This window comes from Xiphophorus hellerii, chromosome 5, assembly GCF_003331165.1.
Source record: "Xiphophorus hellerii strain 12219 chromosome 5, Xiphophorus_hellerii-4.1, whole genome shotgun sequence".
NCBI classification, from domain to species: domain Eukaryota; kingdom Metazoa; phylum Chordata; class Actinopteri; order Cyprinodontiformes; family Poeciliidae; genus Xiphophorus; species Xiphophorus hellerii.
Genome location: NC_045676.1, coordinates 9,734,231 through 9,760,464, shown reverse-complemented (window position 1 = coordinate 9,760,464; position 26,234 = coordinate 9,734,231). Strand labels below are relative to the sequence as shown.

The 26,234-nt window shown below is 38.1% G+C and overlaps 1 protein-coding gene across 1 annotated transcript in view; it reads right to left on the bottom strand.

Annotated features, from left to right (window-relative positions):
* The window catches only part of LOC116719814 (netrin-1), a 73,254-nt gene that overhangs the window by 5,127 nt on the left and 41,893 nt on the right, over positions 1 to 26,234 (bottom strand). The window contains exons 4-6 of the mRNA XM_032562528.1: positions 18,609 to 18,758; positions 13,158 to 13,211; positions 2,662 to 2,736 (exon numbers count right to left, since the gene is read on the bottom strand). Coding sequence (XP_032418419.1) covers positions 2,662 to 2,736; positions 13,158 to 13,211; positions 18,609 to 18,758 — 279 coding nt within the window. The remainder of the gene's footprint in view (positions 1 to 2,661; positions 2,737 to 13,157; positions 13,212 to 18,608; positions 18,759 to 26,234) is intronic.

Genomic DNA, 26,234 nt, shown 5'->3' with positions numbered 1-26,234 from the left:
TCATCAAAACAGACTAAACATGCTAACTTTATCCTTGCACTTGCCTTGCTCAACATGAAAATATCACCAGCAGGAGCAAGATATATGCTTTTAGAAGACTGTGTCTGAAAGTGTTGGGTCTGATATATTGTATTATAAGCTTAATAAATTACTGGTGATAATGAGGTCATCCTTATTTGTACAGTAAAATTTTTTGCATTCATTTCCTTATTCAGAAGCTAATAGGCTGGGTTTGAGCATGGCTTCAGTAGGCGTGTTGCCTGGAAATGTCATGCTCTAATTTCTTAAAGCGATCTCTCTTTTTGGCTAAACTCCAGCATTTTATTAAATCATATCAAAGAAAATTGTGTGTATCTTTTATTTAGCTCTATATGTAAAATAGGGAGCTATGTTTTCCCTATTTTTAAGTTTAGCTTTTAGTTTGCATTTAATTCTCAATTTCGCTTAAGTTAAGAGTGATCTGAGGGTGACCCATGCATCTCCTTGTGTCCACCAGCTCATCTTTGCATTAGGTCAACAACTACTGGGGAGACTGGAGTGGATAAACTGGTTATAGCCAGGGTTCTGCTGAGATCAGACATTTCAACCCTTATCTTGCGCCCCACGGTAGCTTGTAATGCTTTCCATGGGCCTGGATACAAAGCATCGCAGCATGGTTTTCTGGCACAGCATGGAGCTCCAGCTTCCTGCTGATCTTTTTAAAACACTCCAAAGCTTTCCTTCTTCTGAGACAAATTCAATAGATCCACACTGAGTTTGACTTCTGCTCAGATTTCCTAATTTTATGTGACATATACTTCACAAGGATTTTGTTCCTCTCCTGAATCACATTTGAGTATGTTTTTGTAAGCTACTATAGTGTGTATTTCAAACCTAGATTGCGCTAGTAAAGGCAAAGCAAATGATTGAATCTGCAGCAAAGTCTGTAACCTAAATTTGATTAAGAATCTGTGGAACAGCTTATTCACCAACGCTCTACGTCCAGTCTGACTCAGCTTCAGCTTCAGCTGAGTCACAAAGAAGAGTTTCTGTATCTATGCATGCAAGCTAATGCATAGATACAGTAGAGACACACCCAAAAAACAATAATACTTGCAGCTGTATTTGCAGCTCCTACAACGTATTTACCCAGGGAGGCTGAATCTAAATGCACACCACACCTAGACCATTATTTGTTAAAATAATTTAATCTTCCACTGTAAAATTAAGCAGTAATTTTGCATTGGTTTGTCACGTAAAATTCAAAAGAGTTACATTGACGTTTGTGGTTATAATGTTCCAAAATATGACAAATCATGTTATAGAGACTTGAATTCACAAGGTGCTGTAAGACCAGTAGCAGAAAGATGGATTAGTGAAAAAAAGTATTCATGCTTCAGTAGTTTAAACAGCAAAACCATCTTTTGTGTAGATCTGATCTGTTGTGTGCCAAAGCTAAATTACACTGATCCCTAGAGTTTGTTCTGACATGAGTTACACAGCTGCTTTAACCGGTCAGTCTCAATACGAGAAAATGTCTTGTATAGCTGCACACAAACACTTTTGTGCTTCAGCGGAGCCTTTATTTTTCTTTTCTTGATATTATTACAGTCATCAATCCGCTGCAGTTCACACGAAACGCATACCAAATCATCTGAGAGCTGTTCTTCAATGCATGGTCATCTTGGGTTGGGTGGATAGATGATGGACTGATGGTTCTGTTGGCAGAACATCATTTTACTCTTTTTAAATAAATGGCTTCTCCTAATGGTAACTGCCAACATTTTGTGTTCATTTTGACTAAAATTGATGTAAAATTTCCCTTTAATCAGACATTTTTACAAAATGCAGACTCTCACTACTGCCCCGATTTTGATGTAGTTCCCCCAGAACCAACAGCAAACGATCCAGAGGCCCAGCTTTTCTCACGACACCACCAGTGAGGTAGACCCGGGTTGAAGAGGAGGTGTCTATAAGCTGACCCCTAACTCCTCCAAATCCCAGCGGAACAAAGCCCGGACCTATCCGTCAAGCTCCTGAAGTATGCTGCGGGACGCCCCCGGTTTGGTTCAGTGGCTCTGCAGCCTGACTTCAATCAGGGGAGGGGACGCGGGCGACGGTGGGAGAGGGGAGAGGTCATATGTCTTATCCACACCTTGAATGGTGTGGCAGACTGATGGTCGCAGGAATGCAGCACGGGACGCTCTGGTTGTGGGGGGAAGTAGGCTGATCCTTAATGAGGATCTCTCAGTGAGCCCCCACTGTCTGTCTCGCTGCACAGATAATCACCACACACCCACACACACCTCTGTCTAATTCTATTTCCCGCTCCTTCCTTCAAGCTCCCTTTCTCCCCCTCTGTTTGTCTGCTCATCTCTTCATTGCTCAAAGATCTGTTTGATTCTTTGTCTGTTTTGATTCTTTACTCAGAGCTAAAGTAGGAAATCGGTAAAACTGTAAAAGCTCTTTTGAATAAACCGGGCCTGTGACTGCGAAAGAAATTTAAAGGAACTCTACGGCTTAGAATAAAAAGTAACATTTACAGAAATTTGTTTTAGATTTATTCATTGATATCTAAGGTTTATTCTACTTGCTCCAAATTTTTAAAATTCTGCTAAGAACGTGTTATTGGCAAACTAACAATAAAAATGAATTTAATGACCAGTGTTTTGTCTGACTCACCATAATCCTTCTTGCAGTATTTCTTCATGTTGATTTTCAGTTTGCCTTTTGATGCTTTACAGTAAGAGTCACAGTCTGTTGGAATAAAAAAAAGATTATGCATCAAGGACAGTAGGAAAATAAAGACATCAATAACGCAATTGAATATTTTTTAATAATCTATGGTTGCTAATGCATAACTTCAAAATTAGTCAATGCTGAATTAACTTAACTTGATTTCAGTTACATTAACATAAAGAGCAGGAAAATGAGCAAAAACAAACAAATGATATTTTTACATCAATGACAATTTCTTAAAAACATGTTGACCTTTTTATTAATAAATAATGTTGTGTTTATATGTATATATACAGTATATATACAATTTATTTATCTGATTAAGTTTTGAAACAATACAAACTGTATTGGTTCTATGGTAAAATCTGTGAAGTTGAAAAAATGTCCAAGTTATAAAAATATATTCACAATTCAGTAGATTAAATAACAAACATATTTTTGGATGATAATATAAAATGTTCAATCAAGATAAAAGTAAACAAATAAAGAAATTAATAGTAATATAAAAGATAAGTCTATCACTGTTTTTTCTTGGGGGTTTATGAAGGTAATATGTTAAAATGTAGAAATAACAATAATGTGCTGTATTTGTATTTTGTAATAAGTTTTAAAGATTAATAATATGTGTGTGTGTGTGTGTGTTTTGTGGAAATTTACAGTAGAAAAGTATATATTTGTTACAAAATAAGTACACTAAAGTGCATTGATTAATGGGTTGACAAATGATTTATTTTTGATTGCTTTGTCTAACGTCCTCAGCATTGCTTTATGACATAATGTGTTCAGTGACAATTGTGCCATTTAACATTTACCCAAAGATTAAACACCACTTGCTCTCACTGTGTCTGAGGGTTCAGGTCTGTGCAGACCTGCCTCACATGGCTTGTCACCCAAATGCCCCAATAAGAAACATAAAACTAAAAAAGTCTCCCAAGGAGGACCATGTCAAGCTTTCAGTTTTGCATGTGTGGGGGTGCTCAGAGTTGGCAGCTATTCCAGGGAGTGGAAGGTGTTGGGGGGGCGGTGAAGTGGGTCATTGCCACACAAAGGGAGGTCAGGAAGGAAAAATTAGCCATCCATGAAGCGTTAGGCAGGGGAGTCTTTTTTTCGCACAGGGTTGGGGGGGCGGCAGGCGGGGTGTCCACATTGGAGCCGTGAACAAATAAATACCTCAAGCAGGCTGTGGGCTTACCCACACTGCCTCACAGCTCCATGCTGTAGAAAAGCTGTCAAACACCCAGTGGTGTATGAATGAACACACTCTGAGAGCGCTTGCTGAAAGAGTCCTTGGAGTTTGTCATCTGGTTGCACAAGGCAGCAGATTTTTGCCTAGAAATACACAAAGGGCCTTGATTAAACAGTGTATGTTCTTTTTGCAATGATGGTTTGGACCTGCTGACAAAAATAATTACCTGTGATACTGTAATCGCAATGTGTGATGAAAAATAAAGTTAATACTCAAAGTATGAACCTGGGCAATATCAAGTTATATTTTAAATTGGGCAAAGTTAAAGCACTGCAATAGTGGGGGGGAAAAAAACATGTTCTCCCTGACACTTTAAAATACAATGTTTTGCTCAGTGAGCACACAAATGCCACCAGTTCACTTTGCATCCACAAAACTCTTCAGTGTGGATGTTGCTACTAAGTAGGGAAGACGCAAAGTTAAACATATTCAAAAACAGTCGAGGAAAAATAGAATAATGAATTTGATAGGAAACTGTATTGTCACAGTGCAGACATGTCTGCGCTTTATTCAAGCTGAAGGTTGTCAAAAGACACAGGGAAGCTAAACATGTTACTAGTAAGTCGCTCTCACTATTTATGGCTTTTAACCTCTGACTGTCATGGAACATTAAATATTTGCAGATGTTCCCAGTCTTTTGGAAATCTCACATTTAATGCGATGCTTTTCATTTCTCAAAGCATAAACACTAAAACTGATGTTTGAGTAATGCCAGCTGCACTGACCACACTCGTTTTTAATATGTTTTCTAAGGAGAGTTTAAAATAACAAAAACAAACTAATATTTTCTAAAACATTAGCAAAACCCTTAGCAACTTCTCTGTGAAACACTGTGTGACATCACCTCTGATCCTCATGTAAATAAATAATGATTGTTCGTTCAAATTCAAATTCAAAAATACTTAATTGGGAAATCCCAAATGGAAATAAAATGACAGGAAGGCCATGAAAAAAAATATATGTTGAATGCCTCTTAAGCTATAGTTTGTAATGAGAAATTCGAATCAGACAAAACTGCTATTCTCACATCAAACCTTTTTCAAAAATTGGGAGTTTCAAAATTGCTCAAAGAACTTAACTTATAAATGCCGGGGAGAAATCCCTTAATCTCTGCTCCCTTGGTCTATTCTCACCAGCTGATACAGATATGGTGAAAGAAACCTAAATGGCTCGTTTTGACAGAAAGTTGTAGGATGTTGTTTGGCTGATGGAAGAAGGATTTCTAAATATAAACAAACCTCACAGATATGAGCAAATCTTTACTACTCTTTATAGGCCATTACAATGAGGTTGCCTGGGGAACGCCATGACAGGAAGAAATGCCCGAGTAGAGAAGTGGGAGGAGGGAGAATGAATGGTGGAAGACAGGCAGGCAGCAAAACAAGATGAATGTAATTTGGCAGAGGGGGAAAGAAAAAGAAGAGAGTAAAAATGAGCAGAGCTGCTGGTTGTGTTACAGTGTGGTTGGGCTCAGAGCTGGTGCCGGTCGTAGCAGAGAAAGTACAAACCGAACAGAGGAGTCTATAAAAGCTGGAGCTGATTACCATGTAAATGATGGAAGAGGGGGCTGTGGAAGGGCAGCTTTGTTTTCTCATAACCCCCCCTAGATGCCATCATGATACTTCCCTTTGATAGCCTTTCGTTCCCCATTAGTGTACCCCTGAGACACAGCTCCGGGGCCCGCTGAGAGCACCCCGAGATGCCTGTTTAGGACCAGGCAGTCCCCTACTGCGAAGACAAATGTCCCCTTTGTGCCTGCGTTACAAGCAGCAGAAGGGGAAGCGGTCTTGTAATGCTGAGCTAAAATGTGCTCTGCGTGTTCTAAGTAGATGTAGTTACTACAGCGCTTTGTTTTCTGGCCTTTCAGTGCACTAAGAAGTTGGTAAGTGAGAGGCGGACCTTTGCCCCCTCTATCAAAGTACCCCGCAGCCCTTTAAACTAATCGTTTTCATTCAAGCTGCTTCCAGGCCCAATACAGTTCGTCTTGGAGCCAAAACTTTACAGCGGCGAAGAAAAAGTCGCAGTACCGTCAACAGCCAGTAGTAGGTTGAATGAACTGCAAGGCCGTTTATTTTAGATGTTAAACATGAAAAACTTGGCCCCCTGCAGCTTGTTGAGGTGAAAGCATCTAGTCGTTCAAAGACTGTCCTCCTGTAAATCAAGACGAAGCATTAGGAGTGGGGAAGTTTCCATTGAAAAGAGACAAGTTAGCTCACCTATCGAAATAAGCATATTGAGGTATTTTCCAAGTGTAGCAAAAGGTACTTTAACCTCCTTAGTCAATCCAGACTGACTGTCTCTAATTTCAGCGTATAGGGAATGTTTTGCCACCATTGAGCCCAGAAATTATTGACTTGAGGCCTAAATAAGTTGCAGACTGATGGAAATAAAACTAAACATGCAAAGTCTGTGTTTAAATTCAAAGAGTTCAATAAAAGTTGATTTTGAATAATTATGTCACACATAGTGAGAAATAGACCGTTTTTAAATGTTTATTAAATGTCAATACAGTTAGAATGATATCTGAAGTTGCATTATCTTGTTTTCTGTCATTTTGACTGACAGCATCAGCAAAAATTCTGTCATAATCTGTTTTTATACATCAGTTCTCGAAATGATAATTATGACACAAACTATTCAGTTGAATTTCATTATCATTTGGTGTAATTAATATGAACAGAGAACACAGATCCCGTCACATTTTAAGCAGATGAACACATCTAATGTTTCTCTGCAGTGATAAAAAAAAACCACACTGGCTGTCACAACAATAGCTGCATACGAAGAATGAAATTAAATGGTGGCACTTAAATTATGCACGCTTCACCTGCTGTGGTCTGAACACAGAACCTCAACTTCCTCCTGGTCCACATCTGGAGGAAAAATCTACACTAGCACTTAGATCGGGCATAAAAAAATCTGACCCGTGTGGGTTTTAGGGAATGTGTTAAGGGTGTGGTTATGTGTTCATTTCTTGCCACATAAAACATTTATTTTTGGTCTGATCTGATAAGACACTTTTTGTCCACATGTTGGGTACTGGGAATGAACCACACACAGCTGGAGTTTATTTACTAATTAAGTGACTTTTGAAGATAATTAATTGCACTGGATTTTAATGGGGGCAATAAAAATGCTTGCCACACTTTCCAAATTTCTATTTGTTCACAATTTTAATCTTCTGTATGTGTCCTTTCATAGTTATGTGCTACTAAGAGGTGTAAGGTTTGAGTCTGGATGTGGGTTGGCCTGCAAAACTTGTCAAGAAAAAGTTGAGTCGTTCCTCTCCTGTCAAAACATTCGGGTCACAATCAGAGCTGCTCTGACATGTTTGCTGCAGATGATCAAATGCAACGCAACGTCCAAGTTTCTAAGCTACAAAACTCTTACAACACACATCAAATGGCTCCACATGCAAAGTGTGACAAACGCTAGACAGAGTTATAAGAACGGGAGCGGTAGAACAAGGAGGTGTAAATGATGGCTCCCAGGAGGAGGGCTCTCTCTCATTTAACCAGACTGATTGAGAAACAAACTGCAGCAAATAAAGCACGTAATTAGATTAGAGAGCTGCTGTTCTGCTCAGCTCCTCCTCACTGGGCTGCTCACATTCAAGTTGCGAGCCTGGATACTGTCTTGGAAGGAGACACACAGAGAGAGAAAGGAGAAGAGGAGAAAAATGACGCTCCCCTCTCCAACCTCTTTTCTCACTGTATTAGTAACAATAGTTTCTCTTTAACAGGAAACCAGCAGAGAGGAACCTGCTGTACCGTGAAAATGTTATCGCCCAAATAAGAAAAAAGAAAGGATATAACCACTTTAGTTTTGATTAGTGCCATTTTAAATCACACTATCTAATAGTTTATCAGTCTTATGTACTTCAGCATTAATTAAACAATCTAATTATTAGTCAGACATAAGAAAATCGGATGAGAAAATTTAACTATGTCTGTCATGTTAATGTTTTACGCACCTGAAATAATCAAAGCTTCTATATCCCAAATTTGTCTGCTAGCCGGAAAAATAATTTGTCTCTTCAGAGTCTTAGTCTGAGTCTCTGTAAAAAAACAAAGATGTTTTGTTGCAAAACTAAATGTCCTGCAGGTGACACAGTGCCTAACCTGGAAGGGGGAATAATGCCCCCCGATTGTTTTGACTGTATGTATCCAGATGGAGATCTTATGGGATAAAGCAACATAGGATACTGTGTTCCTGCAGATAGCTGTGAAGTGAATGGTAATGATATGTATCATTAAATGTGTTTGTCTTTTCAGGTTATTAAGCTAATTCATAACAATAATTTGACCAATTATTGGATAAAAGTTATCAAAACCACCCTAGTTATATGTACAAACTATCATTAAGTAGATCATAAAATAGCTTTGATTATCACCATTTTTTTGTTTTGTTTTAATTTGGGGTCATATCACTGCAGAAGTAGAAAGATAAAGTAAAACTAGCACACAATTTCAGGAAAAGTATCAATACTCAAACATTGCGGGTGGTGATGTGAGAATCTGGGGTTGCTTTGCTGGATCTGAATAAGTTGTCATTGATGGAACCATTAATAATCAATAATTTCTGATTATCTAAAACTGTTAAGTGTTTTATTACATGGCATTCTAATAAAATATAGTTGTGACCTGACAAATTGTGAAATTATGCTCTGTTTGTCTACTTTTACCTGTGCTTCCTGCAGATCACTATCATTCAGTGTCCAAACCTTCTCTTAGCATTCACATAACTGAGTAGTGGTATAAGATTCATGACCGAAGCGCCGCGGAGTCTGAGGGAGCCAAAAAGGGTGTGCGAAGAAAGACTCATGTCCAAAAAATCCGAGGAGGGGTCCGCTACAGATTCTGATCACTTCCAGCCTCAGACGTGACACACACACACTGGACATGAACACCATCATCCTCATCAGTCCAATTCTCCATCTCCTCATCATCATTAGTTACTCTAACATCCTGACAGGCCCGCGCGGCCACAGCTCAGGTCACCAGCGGTTAATCTCCTCCACATTTCGTTGCCATGCAGACGTCTCTGTAGTGACCCGTGGGAGTGGCGATTCACACCATCCGTGACCCACCAGCACAATGTGTGTTTTGTCTGGGCCACACCATCGGCGCTATTCTCCACGCATTCCAGCCCTCCGTGTGGTCGAGGTGTGGGGGTGGAGGGCCTCCTGCAGGAGACAAATTAATATCCACTCCATCTTCCCTCCTGTCCTTCCATCCCAGCAGACCCCTGCTCCCCTACTTCACATAAGGCGCAACGAGACACCTGCCTCACAGCTGTTGGCGTCACGCTCGTATTTTCCATCGTTTCCTATGTCTCGAACTCCACGGTCGGGCCGCAGATCTTCTGTCATTTGTTCCACGACTCCACTCTGCTTTAGACTTCACATCCGTGAACCTCATCTTTTACTTGGCTGTCACGGCTCTTCCTATGGTTTTACTCCCTGCTTGGTCCTTTCATCTCTTTTGGCCAAAACATCTTATCATTGCATAAACAGTAAATCAGCACTTAAATTCACCTCTGGACTTCATTTAGTTAAATTTTCTATAAGTCTAGCATGCATCTGAAAATAAAGTACATCTTTCTCAGTCATTTTACTTAAAAAAGGAGGTTAAAAGTCCTTACAAACATTCTCAAACACACACACACACACCCCCCCACGCACACACACACCCACACACACGTGCACCCCCACACGCCACATCTGTAAGCAATCACCAACTAGGTGATATCACAGCCGCTGGAATACCAGAGGTACTTTTGTTGTTCGACCCTCTCTATAGGCTCTGTGGGTGATGTTTGCATCCTCTACACGTCAAACCTGGGTGGGCCAAAGGGCCCCCTGGCTTTGCAAGGTCTCCATCAGGTGCTACAGCTAACAGTCTGTGTGACTTCAGTCGTTGCGATGAAGAAAGCACAGCTGAAGAAAAGCATCCCTACTGCATGATGCTGCTGTATTTTACCATAGAGATGATGGGATGTCAGCCAAAAAGTCCAGTCTTGGTCTGACGAGTCCTGAGAACCTTCTTCTGAATGTTTGCTATTATTTCTACTGCAAAAAGGACTTCTTGTGACTTCCTTCTTGCCACTCTTCCATAAAGGCCCGATTTGTGCAGTGCATGACCAGTATGTCTCCTCCTACCTTCCATCATTCATAGATCATGAGATCTTAGTCTGATAATTTCTTCCTATTTTATAAAATAGTCACGTTAAGTCACTTTAAATCCAAATAAGTTGCTACTGGCACACATGCCAGTAGCAACTTATTTGCCAGTAGCAAATAAGTTGCTACGTTTGCAGATATTTAAACTTGAAAATAGCTGCAAACAGATGCACAATTATACAACTGTACATCTTTGAAAAGCAGAAGTGGAGCATCCTGCATAACCAAAAAGAATGCAGGAAGTGGTTTCTGAACAAAACACTTGCTTTTTCCAGCTGCCATTGTACATCGGTAAAACCAGCTGACCAAACGTGCTGGAGATTGTTTGGGGTTGCTAGGTGACAAGCTGGGCTGTGCGCTTGAGTTGTTGTGTGAGGGGCAGTATCTGTTGATTTGTGATGTCATTTGGAAGGTTTTTGAAACAGATAATTTTCTAAACATTAACTTAGAAAATTATCTAAGAATGGATAATTGGCTGAGTGGTTTTATTAAGTGCTGATTTTAGAAGCAATAGAGACCCAGATAAAAACTGTGCAAAATGTGAATTTTGCATAATAGGTCCCCTTTAGAACTTTCTATAACATTATCCCTAACCTGTCAGCTTTGATGCTGTTTAAATAATGTTGATCCCTTTTCTCTAATTATTGGACTTCTGAAGCCAGGTGGTTCAGAAATTATATCAGAGTAAACCAAGTTAAATGTACTGTATGCTGCAGTCAACAGATTTTATTGTGAAACGTTCTCATTTTTCTTCCCTTTCTCAATTATTTTCTACTTTGTTGGTCTTCGGTATAAAATCCTAATGAAGCAGACTGAATTTTATGGCTGCAAATTTACAAAATGTAAATTTGAAATGAGTTCTAGGCATATGAATACTTTGCAAAGTACAGTAAATGCAATATTCTACCTTCACTTATTTTAGGTGAATACCAAATCCCAGAGATTTTCCAATTCCTGAGGAGTGAGCCCAGAGAAAGCCCCCATATATTCCAGCGCCCCACCACCCACAGTGTTATCTGAAGACAAAGCGTGAAACAGAGGGAGACGAAGGAGGTGGAAAACGCTGAAAAGAGAGCTGAAGTCGGGGGGTTGAGAGAGCAGCGATATCCTGAGAGTGCACTTGAGGCCTCTGCGGGGAACAGCTGCTGGAGCCTCTCGTGCACGCTCACACGTGCACAAACAGCCTCTGGTAGCTTCACAAAAGAAGGTAGAGGAACACAGTATCAGTCAAATTTTTTTTAGCTGTTACTTAAATTAAAAAAGAGAAAATATTCTGAGGTTATATTTACCCTGTTTAGCTGCAAAAACTTCACCAGTTTTAGGAATATTCTAATGTTTGACTAATAACTGCTGAACAAGATATATGAAGACAGTGAAGGAAATGTATTCTATAATTACCAGTTCTTAAATTCAACCAGGTAATAAGTTCATTCCAGAACTACAGAATCCTATGTTATTTTCTTATCACCATTATTGATTATGGATTAGTTCATTAGGTTTTTCTGTTGTCTGTTTTAGAATTGATAGCGTTCATGATGGCAGTATGTTGGAGACGTTCTGTTATGATGGTTCTGATTTGCTGTCTTTTTTTTATTCATTATTGTTTTGATTAACATTTTTGCATGTTTGGACAATTCCTTCATTTTCATTTTAAAAAATTAGGATTGAGTACACTGAGTCACCAGGTAAGAAAATCCCATGAGATATTGGCTTTTAACAAAATAACCAGCCACACAATGTTTGGTAAATCTAACACTCCTTTTAGTCTCCATGACAACCATTAGACTAGGTCCATGTTTAGGAGGAATACCAGTAAAAAGCCTTTTTTGTGCTACCTACCCTCACAAATCTAAACCTGTGGAGTTTGTTAAAGTCTGAAGGAACTGTATGCTTTGATCGGGTGAGATGACTTAGATTAAAGGTTTTGGAAACAAATGCTCCAACATAATGAAATAATGAATGAAAAAGTGGCAATAGAGGTAATTTTGAAGTACAGTAGACAATCTGTGATGCTGTGGGCCTGTTTCTCTTCCAAATACCCTGGAACTCTAGTTAGAGAGCGTGGTGTCAATGGATCTGAAACAGAAGGAGATTTTAAATAAATATCTGGTGGATTCAGCCAGTGTGGGTTGTCGTTAGGTCTTTCAGCAGGATGCTAGTTCAAAATTTGTCAAAAAACAACACAGAATGTTTCACTAGGCACAGAACAGTCTATTTTGTGGTTATACATGCCAAAAAGTATGGAGAGCAGGGTTACCAACGACTGTGCCACTGATTGGTTTTATGGCTGAGATATTTTTTCTCCTACTGAGCAAAAACATTCAAAATATAAGTTTGATTTTTTTCATTGTGAGATTATGCTGCTGAAATAAAAGATGATTTTACTTTAAGGTGTTTTATACATCTTTACTCAGGGTTTTGTGTAACTCAAGTCCTGGGCTGTTCTGGTTGTGCTAATATGTAGTCAGAAAATCATCTGCAGCGTGAATGAAATAAAAGCTGTTTGGATTCCTTCTCGTTGCATTGCAAGATCAAAAGTCTCTCCATCTATTTCTCACTACCCTGGAGAAGGAAGCCTGGAAAAGCACTGAAGTTTGGAGCAATAAAGTATCAATCAGTCAAACGAAGTGAAAAATCCCAGTCCCATGCAGGGGGAAAAAACACCCCACTGTGCCGCAGTTAGACTGATTAATTGTGAAAGTGTGAGAGATTAAAGGAGGCACATCCCATGGTTGCTGCTAATGGCTTTAATATTCATGAACCCTTCTAGTAATGAGGGAAGAGGCAAGTGGGATCCAATTTATCCTACAGTCACTTTTTACTGGAATCAAGAGAGGAAGTGAAAGAGGTGAAAAATTCCATTTGCATTCACTTACATTTCCACCAAATTCTGTGCATATTTTACTGCACAGCTGGTGTGTAAACACGCATACACACACACACATGCATGAACACGCCCTCACGTATGCACTCACACGTTAAAATAAATGTCCAACGCTCAGCTGTACTCACCTGATGGCTCAACTGTGATGCTGGACGGAGTCGTGGGAGGTGAAACTGGAATCTCTACTCAGAGAAAACGAGAGAAAATAATTGACTTATTCATTTATAGAAAGCACATGTGATGGATTTTTTTTTGTTTATGTGAAGATTGTTAATCTCTAGAATAGTTCAAATATGTACTAAAGCGGTGAGGTGCTAAAGCAGATTTCCTTTTTCAACAGAAAAGTTTTTGATGGTCACGCAAATTTTCTATGATCTAAATTTACAAAACCACTGCAATAGACAGCTAGGTAAAGTCTTTATTATTATTATTATTATTATTATTATTATTATTATTGTGAAACTGGTTGTGTGAAAGATTAAATCCTTATAATATTGAATTGTCTTCACAATCCACAAGTTTTTATTCCTTTGCATGCTTTAAGGAAAAAAGGATCAAAAAATGTTTTTTTTTTGTAACATCATTACATCTACTTGAATAAAAATGTGGAAAAATATACAATTTGATCCTTTACTAACTACAGTTATGTACAGATATATATAAATGATCAGTATTGCTGTTGTTGTTAAGCTGATTTTAGGCATAACTTTGGCCAATAGATGGCGATGTAGTATGAACTCATTTTTGTTCTTTTAATTTCATTTAATACTTTCTGTTTAATTTTGACATTTTGATTATGTTTTTTACGTTGAAACCTAGAATTTCAAATTAAATTCTTACCTGCATGTAGGCTATTGTTGCAAATTTTCCAGCAAGCAGCCAATGGAGTTGTGTTTATACTGCTAATGCCTGTTGATGCATTTTCAACACATACTAATCAAGTATCGTTTCAGAAGTTTGTAGCTGTCTGAATTATATCCAAGTGTGTCTAATTTTGGACATTTTCAATACCAAAATAAATACAGTGTTTATTGCATATTCTTTAAAATTAGCAATTTTAAAGAACACGTAATTTGCAATTTTCTTGACATCAAACATTGTATTTTTATTGTAAATTTATTCACATAGTAATGGGTTATACAGTTAAGTAATATTTAGTTTCTTTTTATTTTTATGGCATAACACGACACTATGAAGATGATGTCTCATTTTGCTACAGTTTTTAAATGTCTGTTACTTGGAAAAAAGTTTGAAAATCAGAGGTTTCAGTCTATGCTTCAAAATTACAGTAAATATATGTCGTTTACTGAATAATAATGTTATACATCTATAGTTGCAGTACAAATAACCGCAGCTTTTCTATATAAAAGGAAAAACAGATCAAGTTATGTATTTTTGCATAAAGAACGAGATCCCATTTCTCGTTCTTTATGCAAAACGTTTTATAAAGAACGATTTAACGTTTTAACATTCCACAATGTTAAAACATGGAACGTTTTAACTTAAGGTTTTCCTGCTGTGAGAATCTCATGTCCAGCCCAACGAGTTGAAACATTAGGAAGAGATGTTCTTTACGAACATTGGGAGTGATCAAGCGTCATGTTATCAGTGATGGTTTTTCTGGGTCGTTCCACCATGACTGTAACCGGTGATTCATTGCCATTGTTAAGCCTCATATTTAACTTCAATTTAATAAAATGAAATCCACCAAATATCTACTTGAGTGTAACACATTGACACAGATGGATCTAGTTTTTGCTTAGTCTCTCAAGAGTTAGTCTTAAACTGAGCACTGGATAAACCTGGCTACTGTTTAAATGATCAATTTAATCAATTTACACTCTAAGCTTTGGTCCAGAGGTAAAGACAGGTCAACAGAGCTGCTAGCCATTAGTATGTCAGGAAAATTTGCTTTAATCAGTCACTTTGTCATGAACTGTCTATTTAAGAGTTGGTACACTGTTTACACACAGGGAAATCATGCATAGGTAAGAGATCTCTTACTAAAAGAAACAAGATGGCTAAAGAAGGCATATTAAAGACACATGCAAAGGAAAAGGATGGACACACTGCAGGGAAAAGGTGTGTAACTGTGAAGGTTTTGGATCTCAAGTAGGTGCTGGTATGTGATTCTCACAGAATGATGACCTTGAGTAAAAATACTCACTGTTTGAAGATTTTAAATCAAATGTAAAACGTGGTTTAACTGCTTTTATTTAAAGCACATCAACTTTTATTTCAAATACGTGTTTAGCATCATTAATTCGAATGCTGCTAAACACATTGATACAGTTAGATTATTTTTTATCTAAGCAATGATTTTACTGTTTTTTATCTTTCATTTTTAAAGTACATAGTATTTAAAATAAGATACATTCTTACCATTTTGCTCTTTATAAAATAACACAGCATATAACAAGCTTATAGTAGGCAGTTAGTTGAGCTATCTGCTCCAGGAGCCATCCTGAACTTTTAACTGAAACCTTTCGAAGCTTTAAAAGACAACTTCCCTTAGTAGGACTGATGGATGGTGTTGTTTAAGTTTCCAAATTTGTCTATTTTGGAGGAGAAAATGTGTAGTCGGTTTCTTTCATCCAAGTGACTTTATATCGCTTCACATTAAGAAGCGATATAAAGATTTTTACGTTGAAAGAACTGGAAGACTGACACTCACAATTTTAACAGTTTTGAAATAGAAACTTTATAAAACTGGGATATACTTTGATGTTATACCCTGATTTTATTGAGTATTGATACCTGACTCCAACTTTCAGCATTTCTAAATACAATTGTGTGAAATGATCCCACACATCGTTTGTTCACTCTTATTGACCATTTGATGAAAACAATCGCTGAGGTACTACAAGGACCGGAAGCCCAAAAGTGACACAATCTTCCATCCTTATTCAAACACTGAGCCTATTTTTCTCTTATTGTCTCATGTTGAATTTTTTAAGTCTGCACAATCTGTTTAAAATATAGTTAGTAAAACTTTGCTATAATAATAAAAGTATGCACTCATTTTTAAATCATGTTTAACTCAAATATTAATGCCGGGATTTCTTAATTTAAATGTTTAAGTTGATCCCAATCAAAGGAACTCCAGCACCTTGTCTTTTATATGGGAAGATTACCTGATAAATTGGATTATATCTATTTTTAGATTGAGTTTAAACTTCAGGTTCTTTCTTAGATATTATTGGTGTAATTGAATTTGTATTTATAATATATTCTAATCGTGGCTGCAACAGCCAAAATTAGAATATATTGAAGTTTAAAGTTGTGTTTATTACAACCAAACACTAGTCTAGTAAGAATGAAAGACATAATCTCACTGCAATTGTCAATTTGTTACAAATACTTGATTGTTTGAGTGGATTTTGAATAAGAATGTATGTACAAAGACAGAAAGCAGTTTCTCTTGTGCCGCCCACAGTCCATAAACAGTTTATTTAGAATTATTTAAGTGATGCTCTGTTGTAAAGTTGTAAGATGTTAACCTCTTACTTGAGTCTTCATTTAGCATAAATTCAGATTAATGAGTCCTAGAGGCTGAAGGAAACAGCGAGTCTGAGTGACATCAAAATCAAAACAGACTTCTACCTTCTTAAAACAACTCTCGTCTCAAAATCGCCACAGAAGTTTATGTGAACACTAACATGTAACCTTTAAACTATTGACACATTTGGATTGGTTGCTTATTTACGTAGAAACCAACAATAATTTACACAGTATATGGAAGTAGGAGGCCATGAAGTGTCGTGTGTGAAACACTGAGAACGCTAAAAGTAAACCGTGTCTGGTCAGATTAACTGTCTGATAAAAATATAAGGCAATTTAAAATGAATACAACAGCTGTAACATTTTTGGTTTTTACTCCACTTAATGTTTTGAAAGCATCAGTTTGACTAATGCTTGGCATGTTTTCATTCTCAGTGTCACACAGGAAGATTACAAGCTGCCCCCATTTCATTTCAAATTAAAAAATACTTTTGTAACTCACATTATCCAAGATTCTTTACAGAGTTTTTGAAAAAGCTGATGATTGTTTACAGGAAGGATCTCCATAGTGGCCGTTATTACAGCGGATCTGAAGAAGCCTCCAACTGAAGACACTCTGTTTTTGTATGGAAGTCCCATGAAGAACAACCTCAAGGTTGTCTGTAATTTTCTTGGTATTATTTAAATAATCATCTTATCTAATCGCCAGTGGTTCCACAGTCGTCCCCAGAATAGAATCAGCGTTCTTTATCAGGTTGTTGAGCATTTTAAGTCCCTTTCTCTAATGCTGTTATCCCAAAAGGTGATGGCAGAAGAGAAGACGCTCAACAACAGATTTATAGAAGATATGAAGCATCTTGTTGCGAACAGTGAAGGCCCTAACTGAAGCAAAGTCTTTTCTTTTTCTTCTTGTAGATGGTTTTATTGTTGTGTTTCCAGTTCATTCTGTTGTTCAGGGGAACACCAAAGTATTTATACTCCTCCACTACCTCCACTACTTTTCCCGTGATGGAAATGGGGTTTGACCTAACCCTGTTTCTTTTGAAATCTACAGTCATCTTCTTTTTGTTCACATTCAAGATAAGATAAGATGATTGTTCCCACCTCATAACACAAAGAGGTTCGCCAGAACTCTGTGCTCAGTTTATTGGCCATCTCTAGTATACCTGAAGACTGGAGAGTCATCTGAGTATTTCTGCAGATGACAGAAGTCTGACTTCTGTTGGCAGTCTGAAGGACACTGAGTGAAAATAAATGGTCAGAGAACAGTTCCCTGAGGTGCTCCTGTACTACTGATCAACTAGTTAGCCACACAATCCTCCATTCACCTTTGGTTTCTGTATAAAAAACTAACCAAAGCAAATGTGACAACATTTCCTTAAGGTCAGATTTAAACCTATGACCTTAATTTAGTAAATAATGGACTCTAAGCTAACTCAATACCGCAAACAAATGAATAGCTTGTATTTAATTTAATAACTCAAGAGCGCTAACTCGTTGAGTTAGTCACTTAGCTTCTGATTATCACATTGTATTGAACTTTATTAAGTGACTGCAAACAAACTACCATCAGGCAGGTTCAAAACCATATACTTTCTCTCAGATCATAAAGATTTGTGGAGGAAGACAAAAAATCTGTAAAAGACAAAATGCTACAGAAATGTAGCACTTTAAGGATTTATTTCGAATCAATTAAGATGGGTGGAGACAAAAGAATGCAAAATAAGACTCATTTGTACTAACTTAAATGATTTTTTAAGATGAAATTTTCTAAAAGTTTTTACTTTTTATGGCATAAAAGCAAAACTGACATAATCCAGTGGATACTATAATGGCACTGAAACACTGAAGGTTCATCAACAGCATCCAGAAAAAACCTTTTATATTGTTTTTGAGGTCAGAGTTATTTTATGACGGTAGATGCCTGCTTTGATAAAGCTAGCTACTAGCGTCAACTAGCATGAAACTGCAACATGAGTATTATGTGTGGATGGTAAAATAATAACTGCTTAAAGCATTTTAAGAGCTGGAATTAGGCAAATTTGTGTCCTAACTTGATGTAGACTGCTTCCACGTACTTATGCAGGGGGCAATGGGCGAGCGGCTCTGCTGGTAGCCTTTAGCACAGCGGTTGCACGTGATACCAGTCACGCCATCTTTACAGGGACATTGTCCTGTGGTTTGGTTACAGGTTTTGCCAGCAGCGCCCACGGGATGGCAATCACATGCTGTGAGGAAACAGAGGAAGAAAGAGAGGAACAGTAAGTGGTCTCACACACATACACACACCCCCACGCACGCCCACCCCCACACACAGGCACGCGCACATGAGGGAGTGGGGGGAACTAACAACAACTATGCAAAGAGAGTGCAGGTGGGTACACAGCATCGGTGCGGTGGCGGCAACAGGGTGGTGAGAGACATAGTGGAGACGTTCACACACAGGCACATCCAACACAACCAGTGTTACTACAAGACTAAATGAGAATCCAATTATTAAAGTTTTGCAGACGTCTTTGAGGTGTTTGTTGCAACAGCACCTCATCAGAATTGCATTAAGGCAAAAACATGTTGGTGTGTGACTGGTGTGTGTTGGGTGACGAGAAAAACTTGTGCATGTTTACCAAAATGATCAAATAATGGGGTATAATTCTGATAGCCTGTTTCTGATCAATGTCAGGCTTTGAACGAGAGCCCAAGACATCCTTCACTCTTCCTCCAGAAACTGGTTGGTGGGTGTGGGTGCGGTGAGTTGGTGGGTGTATCTGACACATATGCTCCAGGAATGTAATCATGTCTAAATTCCTCAGCCTAATCCAACCCTCTTTATTCATTTCACAGCCAGGTTTGAAAGGAGTGTGCTACAAAAGTTCTTTCTTTTCTTCTATTCTGGGATATAAATAACTCTTAGTCCTCCTCAAAGTCTGAGCTGACATATTAATGTCTTACCATTTTCCCCCGAAACGCATTCATCACCAAACTTTCACCACTCCATGCCTCACACCATAAGTGTTTTATTTTCTGCTGATTTCCCAGAAATCCTGTGATGTTAAAACGTTCAGCCTCATTCACTACATACCCCCCACCCTCTTCCTGCCATAAGATTTTCCTTTACGTTGGGTCACATGTCATTCTGTGAGCTTTCAGGGCTGCAGACGAATTAATGCTGTTTTTTGTATTGTTGCTAATGATCGGACCTTTGTAAAACGTCTTTTGCTTTCTGAGAACCTAACTGTGCAGCTCACATGCAGACTTACAGCTTCAAAAACAATGAGTTCATTCCATTGGACTGACTTCAGTCTTTAATATGTATTAACGTCAAAAGAAATTAATACTGAGCCCTGTCCACATGCTTAAAATTCCAGATCTCTACTGTAGTTGGCCTGGAGTTTATGAGGGGGCTTAATCTGAATCAGAGAAGATAATATTATGCAACTGCTTCTGAATGAATTAAATCATTTTAATAAAAGTTGACATGTCCGAATGCAATGTGCTTTTTAATCTTTGCTTTGACTTAGTGCAGTAATACCGTTGCTATTCAATATGCTGCTTAGGGAAAACAAAACTCACAGGGTGATACATTATGTCTTTATAGTTCTTTGGCACAAGTACAACTAGTGGTACTTAGATTGCCTTTAGCTGTATGTAGAAAAAATGTTGGTGCAAATTATTTGCAGAGTAAAATGCAAACAAGTTAAATGTGATGTAGGACTAATGAGCAACATGAGCCAAAAAACATAGCTTGTCTGGGCCAATGGATCTATGCTTTCTAGAAATATCTGAAAGTAGAAGAGGACATTTCTAAGTAGAAACTGAAGTAGATCAGAGCAAACCAGGAAATGGTAATAGTGGCTGAATGTCATTAAACACAACTGTGTGCTGTAGTTATAAGTTTAATTCTTAAGATTAATGTAGTTCTCTTTGATGAGGCTAACTTCGCTTAGCTGAACCAGCTAATGTATGTCTCCACTTTTTGTTTTTGTACTTGGAAACACTGTAGCTCACATAATAACTATTTAAAACTAATTTGAAAAAATATATAATTTTCCTCCCACTTCACATACATGACCTGCTTTGTGTTTGTTTTTCATAAAAAAATCCAATTAAATACATAGTTTTTAGCTATGTATTTGACACATAAATACATATTTATGTATACATACAAGTTGAGCAGTTAAGGCTGCTCAACGTTTTGATTAAGTTGAGCAGCCTTATAACGCAAAATTAAGGTGTGGTTCAGGTTCCATAATATTTTTTCTATTTTCTGTTTTATGACAAAACACAACTAACTGAAAAACTGGCAACACTTTATTTTACGGGGTGTCAAATAAAGACTGACATGACACTGTCATAATGTGACATAACATCTGTCATGAAGATGAAGGAGGCTTCATGAATGTTTATGACTGTTGTCATGAAATGTCATTTGGTACTTAATGGCACTTTTAAAGCAAATTTGCAATAAAACCTGTATTAAAAGTCCACTCAAAGTGTCAATTTCGCATTATTTGGTAAATAATGACACTTTTAATCCAAAATTGCATCAAAACTTGAAATGGTCAACTTTGCATTATATGTGTCATTACTTACCGTCAAATAAAGTGTTACCAAAAAACCCAAGTGGATTGTAGTTACTTTTTAAAAAGGTATAGGTTTCCTTCATGATCAAATGAATGCTATGACACAACTTTGCTTTACGTTTGTGGAAGTGGTCTGTGTCCCAGCAGGCCTCCGACTATCTATAAAACTCTCTCTTTTTTTATCTCTATTGCCTGTTTCCTGAGCTTCAGCTCCTGTTGCTGCTCTTATCAGTCCTTGGTGTGTGTGTGCTGATCGCCCCTCTTATCGCACTCATTGGAGTCCTCCCACAGACTGTGTGCCTACTACTACCTACATCAGACCAATCTGTCACCGCTTCCATTGAGCGCGGCTGGGCGAACCGAGCAAACACACACATGCACTCCCGGGGAGCTCGCTAAGCAGCGTTTAGACCAGCGCGGCACGTCCTCAGGCCAGTAAATCCAGGGGAGCATGTCGGGAGGGGAGGCTTTGAGGATAGAGGGAGTTTGCGGTGGGTTATGTTTTTAGGAGCATGTGATTGGAACCATAAAGCCCAGCATCGAGCCTGCTTGTAAATCAAGAAGCACATGGCATGCAGGTGGAAAGCTCTCCCTCTCCTCTTCTTTCGTCACCTTTGGTCTGCCTCACTGAACAACTCTCCTCTCTGTCCTGTCAGATGCTCTCCGACTGGATGACACAGCTGCTGTGTCAATGACTGGCTCACTCCAGGGCTGTGAGTGAGAGTATGAAGTGTGTGTCCACTTCAGGGGCTAAGTGGCTGATTCATGGCTACCACTCCAGATGGCTCGGACAGATATGGGAACCAGAGAGGAAAGGTTCCCTTTCTGTCTTTTAAGGGACAAGGCAATGACAAAAAGCTAATGCAGAGGTTATATCTTACTGTAACTACAAAACGAGTCTCTTCCTGCCAGGAGTTGCGCATAAAAAAGGGGGTATAGAGATCTTTCCAAAAGTGGGCAATGTGTGATTTCACAATATGCCCATCATTCACCATAAAGTTGATGTTTGAAGTCTGAACTGCATTCCCGTTTTGGTTTGAGCTCAGTGTGCCAGTAAGAGGAATTTGTTGGACCTGGAATGAGGCCAGTCGAGCCAAGTCTGTGTTAGATTATAATTAGATTTCAGCTCCTCCCTGAAGTGTCTGTAAAGAGCAAAAAGAAAGAAAAAAATTGCATCGACTTCAAGGACGGCTCACTTTCTATCTGCAACAACTTCAGTATTTTATTGATGACAGTAAATGGCCACAAGACTGATTTCTTTTGGCCACTGAGAGTGATGGGTGTTTGGTTTGTGAGTGATGTTGATATTGCACAGCACTTTTCGCACATTTCTGTTATTTTAAGTGGAAACCTCTCAATATCCACCTAAAGGTAATAAGTAGCAAGGTAAAAAAAACTTAATCAAATTAAAGACCTATAGTGAAGATTTCACTCTGATTAAGACATGAACCATACCTTAATTTTGCGTTATATGGCTGCTCAACTTAATAAAACTAGATAGGCTACAAGCTACAGCCAAAAACTATGTATTTAATTGGGGTTTTACATGAAAAACAAACACAAAACAGATCATGGATGTGAAGTGGAAGGAAAATGATGCATGCTTTTCAAATTAGTTTTAAATAAAACCCTGAAATGTTAAAAATGCAGAATTATTCAGGGGTCAGTATTTTGTAGACGCACCCTTTACCTTATAGTTTCTTTTAGTTATTTTTTGCCCCCATTCTTCTTTACAAAATATCTCTAGCTCAATCAGATCAGACAGAGAGAATTTGTGAATATTGATTATCAACTCTTGCTAAAGATGCTCAATTGGATTTGGACATGGACTTTGACTAGGCCAATTTGAAACGACGACACTCCACACTGTATGGTTTGTCACAAGACAAGTCCTCACCACAGTCTGACTTTGCTCCATCTACCTTTCTACCAACCCCAACCAGCTTCTCTGTCTCTGCTGAATGAAACCTTTTCCATAGCATAATGCTGCTATCACCATTTCATCATGATGAATGTGGACTTCAGAAAGTGGTCTGCAGTATTGAGTTAACTCTTTGCACGTGGACTAAAAAGGTTTTGGGTCTGATCTGACTAGGACACTCTGCTCCACATGTTTGTTTGTGAAAAACTTTAAGCCTCTAGTCTATAAAAGTCAAATGTGTGAAGTAAATGACTAAGAGCTTCCCCATTAACAGATTCCTAACCCTGCTTTAACTTCTACAGAACTTTCTCCCCGGCCCACCTGCTTTGTTTGTTGGTCTTCATGACGCTGGCAGTTCACTAACACTCCTTAATAAAACTCTGTTCACAGAACAGCTGGATTTATACTGATGTTAAACTACAGACATAATAGAGTTGCTTTACTAGTTGCAATTAGTTGCAGTGAATTTTAATTCGAAGCATCGGATTAAATGGGGCTGAAATGCAAAGTACTCTTATCAGATGAGACAAAATTGAACTGTGTGTATGTGTAAAAAAATCTTTTTTGTTGTTGTGTAAGATAATAAAATCCCACATCATTCATTGAATTTTGTGGTTGTAATGTAAAAATACTGCTGGAGTAGCAGACAACAGATTTTAAATCGTTTTTAAGTAAAAGCCTTAGCTGTCATGTTTTTTGATTCCGTATCATTTTGCTTTTAAAATCAGATAAAAACACTTAAACTCAAAACCGTGGAGTCTCCGCTTTAAAGGTGAAGACAGCATAATTGTTTGTTCAGGTTTTGCTTATCTTCCTTTTTTCCAACCAAACTTTATGTATCTGTCAAATCCCATCAGTATGTTTAAATCCAAGCCCTCAAACAGTCATAAACACGAGTAAAAGACGACTGAAAGTTCATTCGAGTTTAAGCTCTCACTCAAGGAGGGGTGAATCTCTAACTCTTGGCATGTGAATGAAGCCACCAGGCAGGGTTCGCTATCCGCTCACTGCGGCCTCCGTTGGAAATGAGCCACTTTTCTGAGGGGATTATATTACCGCTGTGCTCCCTCGCTTTCTTACGGGTCCCACAGCACAAGGATTTCTCTTTTTGATTTCAGTAAATCACCAAAACCTCTTAATCGATGTCACTTTGTTCCAGCTTCCACACTGTTTGAGAAGTGGGCATGAAAGTAGTTTTGCGGCTTGGGTTTCATCAAATTATCTTGAGTTATAATGTGGTTAAACTGAGGCGGGAGTTTGCCAGAGCATGAAAGTGTCCAACGCAGGGAAAAAAGCAGTGTGTGGTAACTTTGTTCACCAGCAAATAGACCATGTAAAACAGGGATCTCCGAATTCGTTAGCAGTAATGCTCCAGATTTAGCTAACAAAAAATGTTTTGTTAGCCCGTCTATGTTTCGTGTCATTTGTCAGTTTGGGGTAATTGCAGCAGATTCTTTATTATAAGTCTATTTTGATGTAACTGAATCCCCGGGTTGAATGTGGACAGTGTTTGCTTATAATCACACAGGGCCGGGGAGAGGTGGGAGGCGCATGCACTCTGGCAAATTTCATAGATTAAATTGAACAAAACCGTTTTGGGTGAGCCGATGATTTCTTAAACAATGATGAAATCTGTTTATGCTTCACTACGGTGAAGGGCAGCAGCAAACGTGAACGAGTCGAGGGGAAATAAATCCCAAGTGTGGGTGAGAGGATTTAGTTTTTTTACATGGCTTGTAATGAGAGTATGCCGTGACCACGCTCTGGCTGCGGGCCTGCGGGACTATCATTATCCCAAAGCAATAACATTATTTCAAATCATATCCGAGAATGGTGCTGATATCCTGCAAAGGTTCTGGATAAAAGGTTTCTTTCTCTTTTTAAATATTCTTCTTATTCAGATTTAGATCATGTCAAAAAAAAAAGGTAAAGATATTCAGAAACCTTAATATTTTAATATATTTAGAGATCCTCAAAAGCCAACAGATTAATCCAGAAGCACATACTCCACATCTTTTTCACTCCAGATGTCAGGTGTACATACCAGGCACATTTTTCACCGCTTTCGACTCGCTGTTTTGACTTCCCGTCAGGACTCATTTCTCAGTTTTCCCTAACAACATGTTAGTAATCTGACTTGTGTGAAAACAAATTTCCATGTTGGTCACTGGTGGTTCTTTCCTCATTCCTGCTGACATGCTGGGGGCAGTTTTATTTTACTCCTGTCTGAACTTTCACTCCTGTTTTGCTGTGAGAATTTGGTCCGTCTGTAAAGTGCTTATGTTCAAAATCTGAAGTGATCGCTGGGAAAAGCAACCACATCATAAATCAAACGCAGTACGTTTAAATGGAGGAACATCTAGAATAAACTCAGTTGATTAAACTGAGTTATAAAAGAAACTGTGCCATCTAACCTAACACCACATTCTTCATGTTGCTTCATAAACTAATTTGGCGAATTAATGATCTAAAAAAATGCTGATGATTAATTTATTTACATGCCGTTTGGCATATTTGAGAAACAGTAAACGATTAAAAAGCTATTCATTTAGATACTTTGGCAGAATTATTGTCTAAATTGTATAAGACAGGAAAAGGCAAATAAATTCTCACTTTTTCTGACGAATCCTTTTATTTTTTTTATCCTGTCTGGTATGAACTTTGCCTACAATCACAACTTGACCAAGAAATAACTGAAAATTAATCAAATTAAATTATTTGGCATATTAATCATCCAAAGGGGTGAAATTCTCCTTCCCCCCAAAAAATATCTTCATTTATGATGATCACTTGTTTTGCTTATGTTTTAACAGTTTAACCAATTAAATACAATAAATAAGTAAACACCAAACACACTCAAAAGCATCTGGCAGAATGATTCCCTGAATTACTTAAAGCTTCAAATGGCAAAAAAATCCTCACATATGATGATGACTATTTCCATTTTATCTTTTTTATGACTAGATACAGTACATTGTTTAGCCCTTCACAACTTGACTGCACAACAATTAAAAGTGAATAACATTTGGTAATTTTGCATGTTCATCATATAAATTAGGTATGGTATCAAATTGGAAAATTTTTGCTGATGTCTACCTCAACTCACCTCTTAATAAACCACCGAATAAAAGCAAAAACTAAAACATAAAAATGTTACCATTTGGCAGAAAAGTTCTCCAGGCTTTGCAAGTCATTAAGTGACA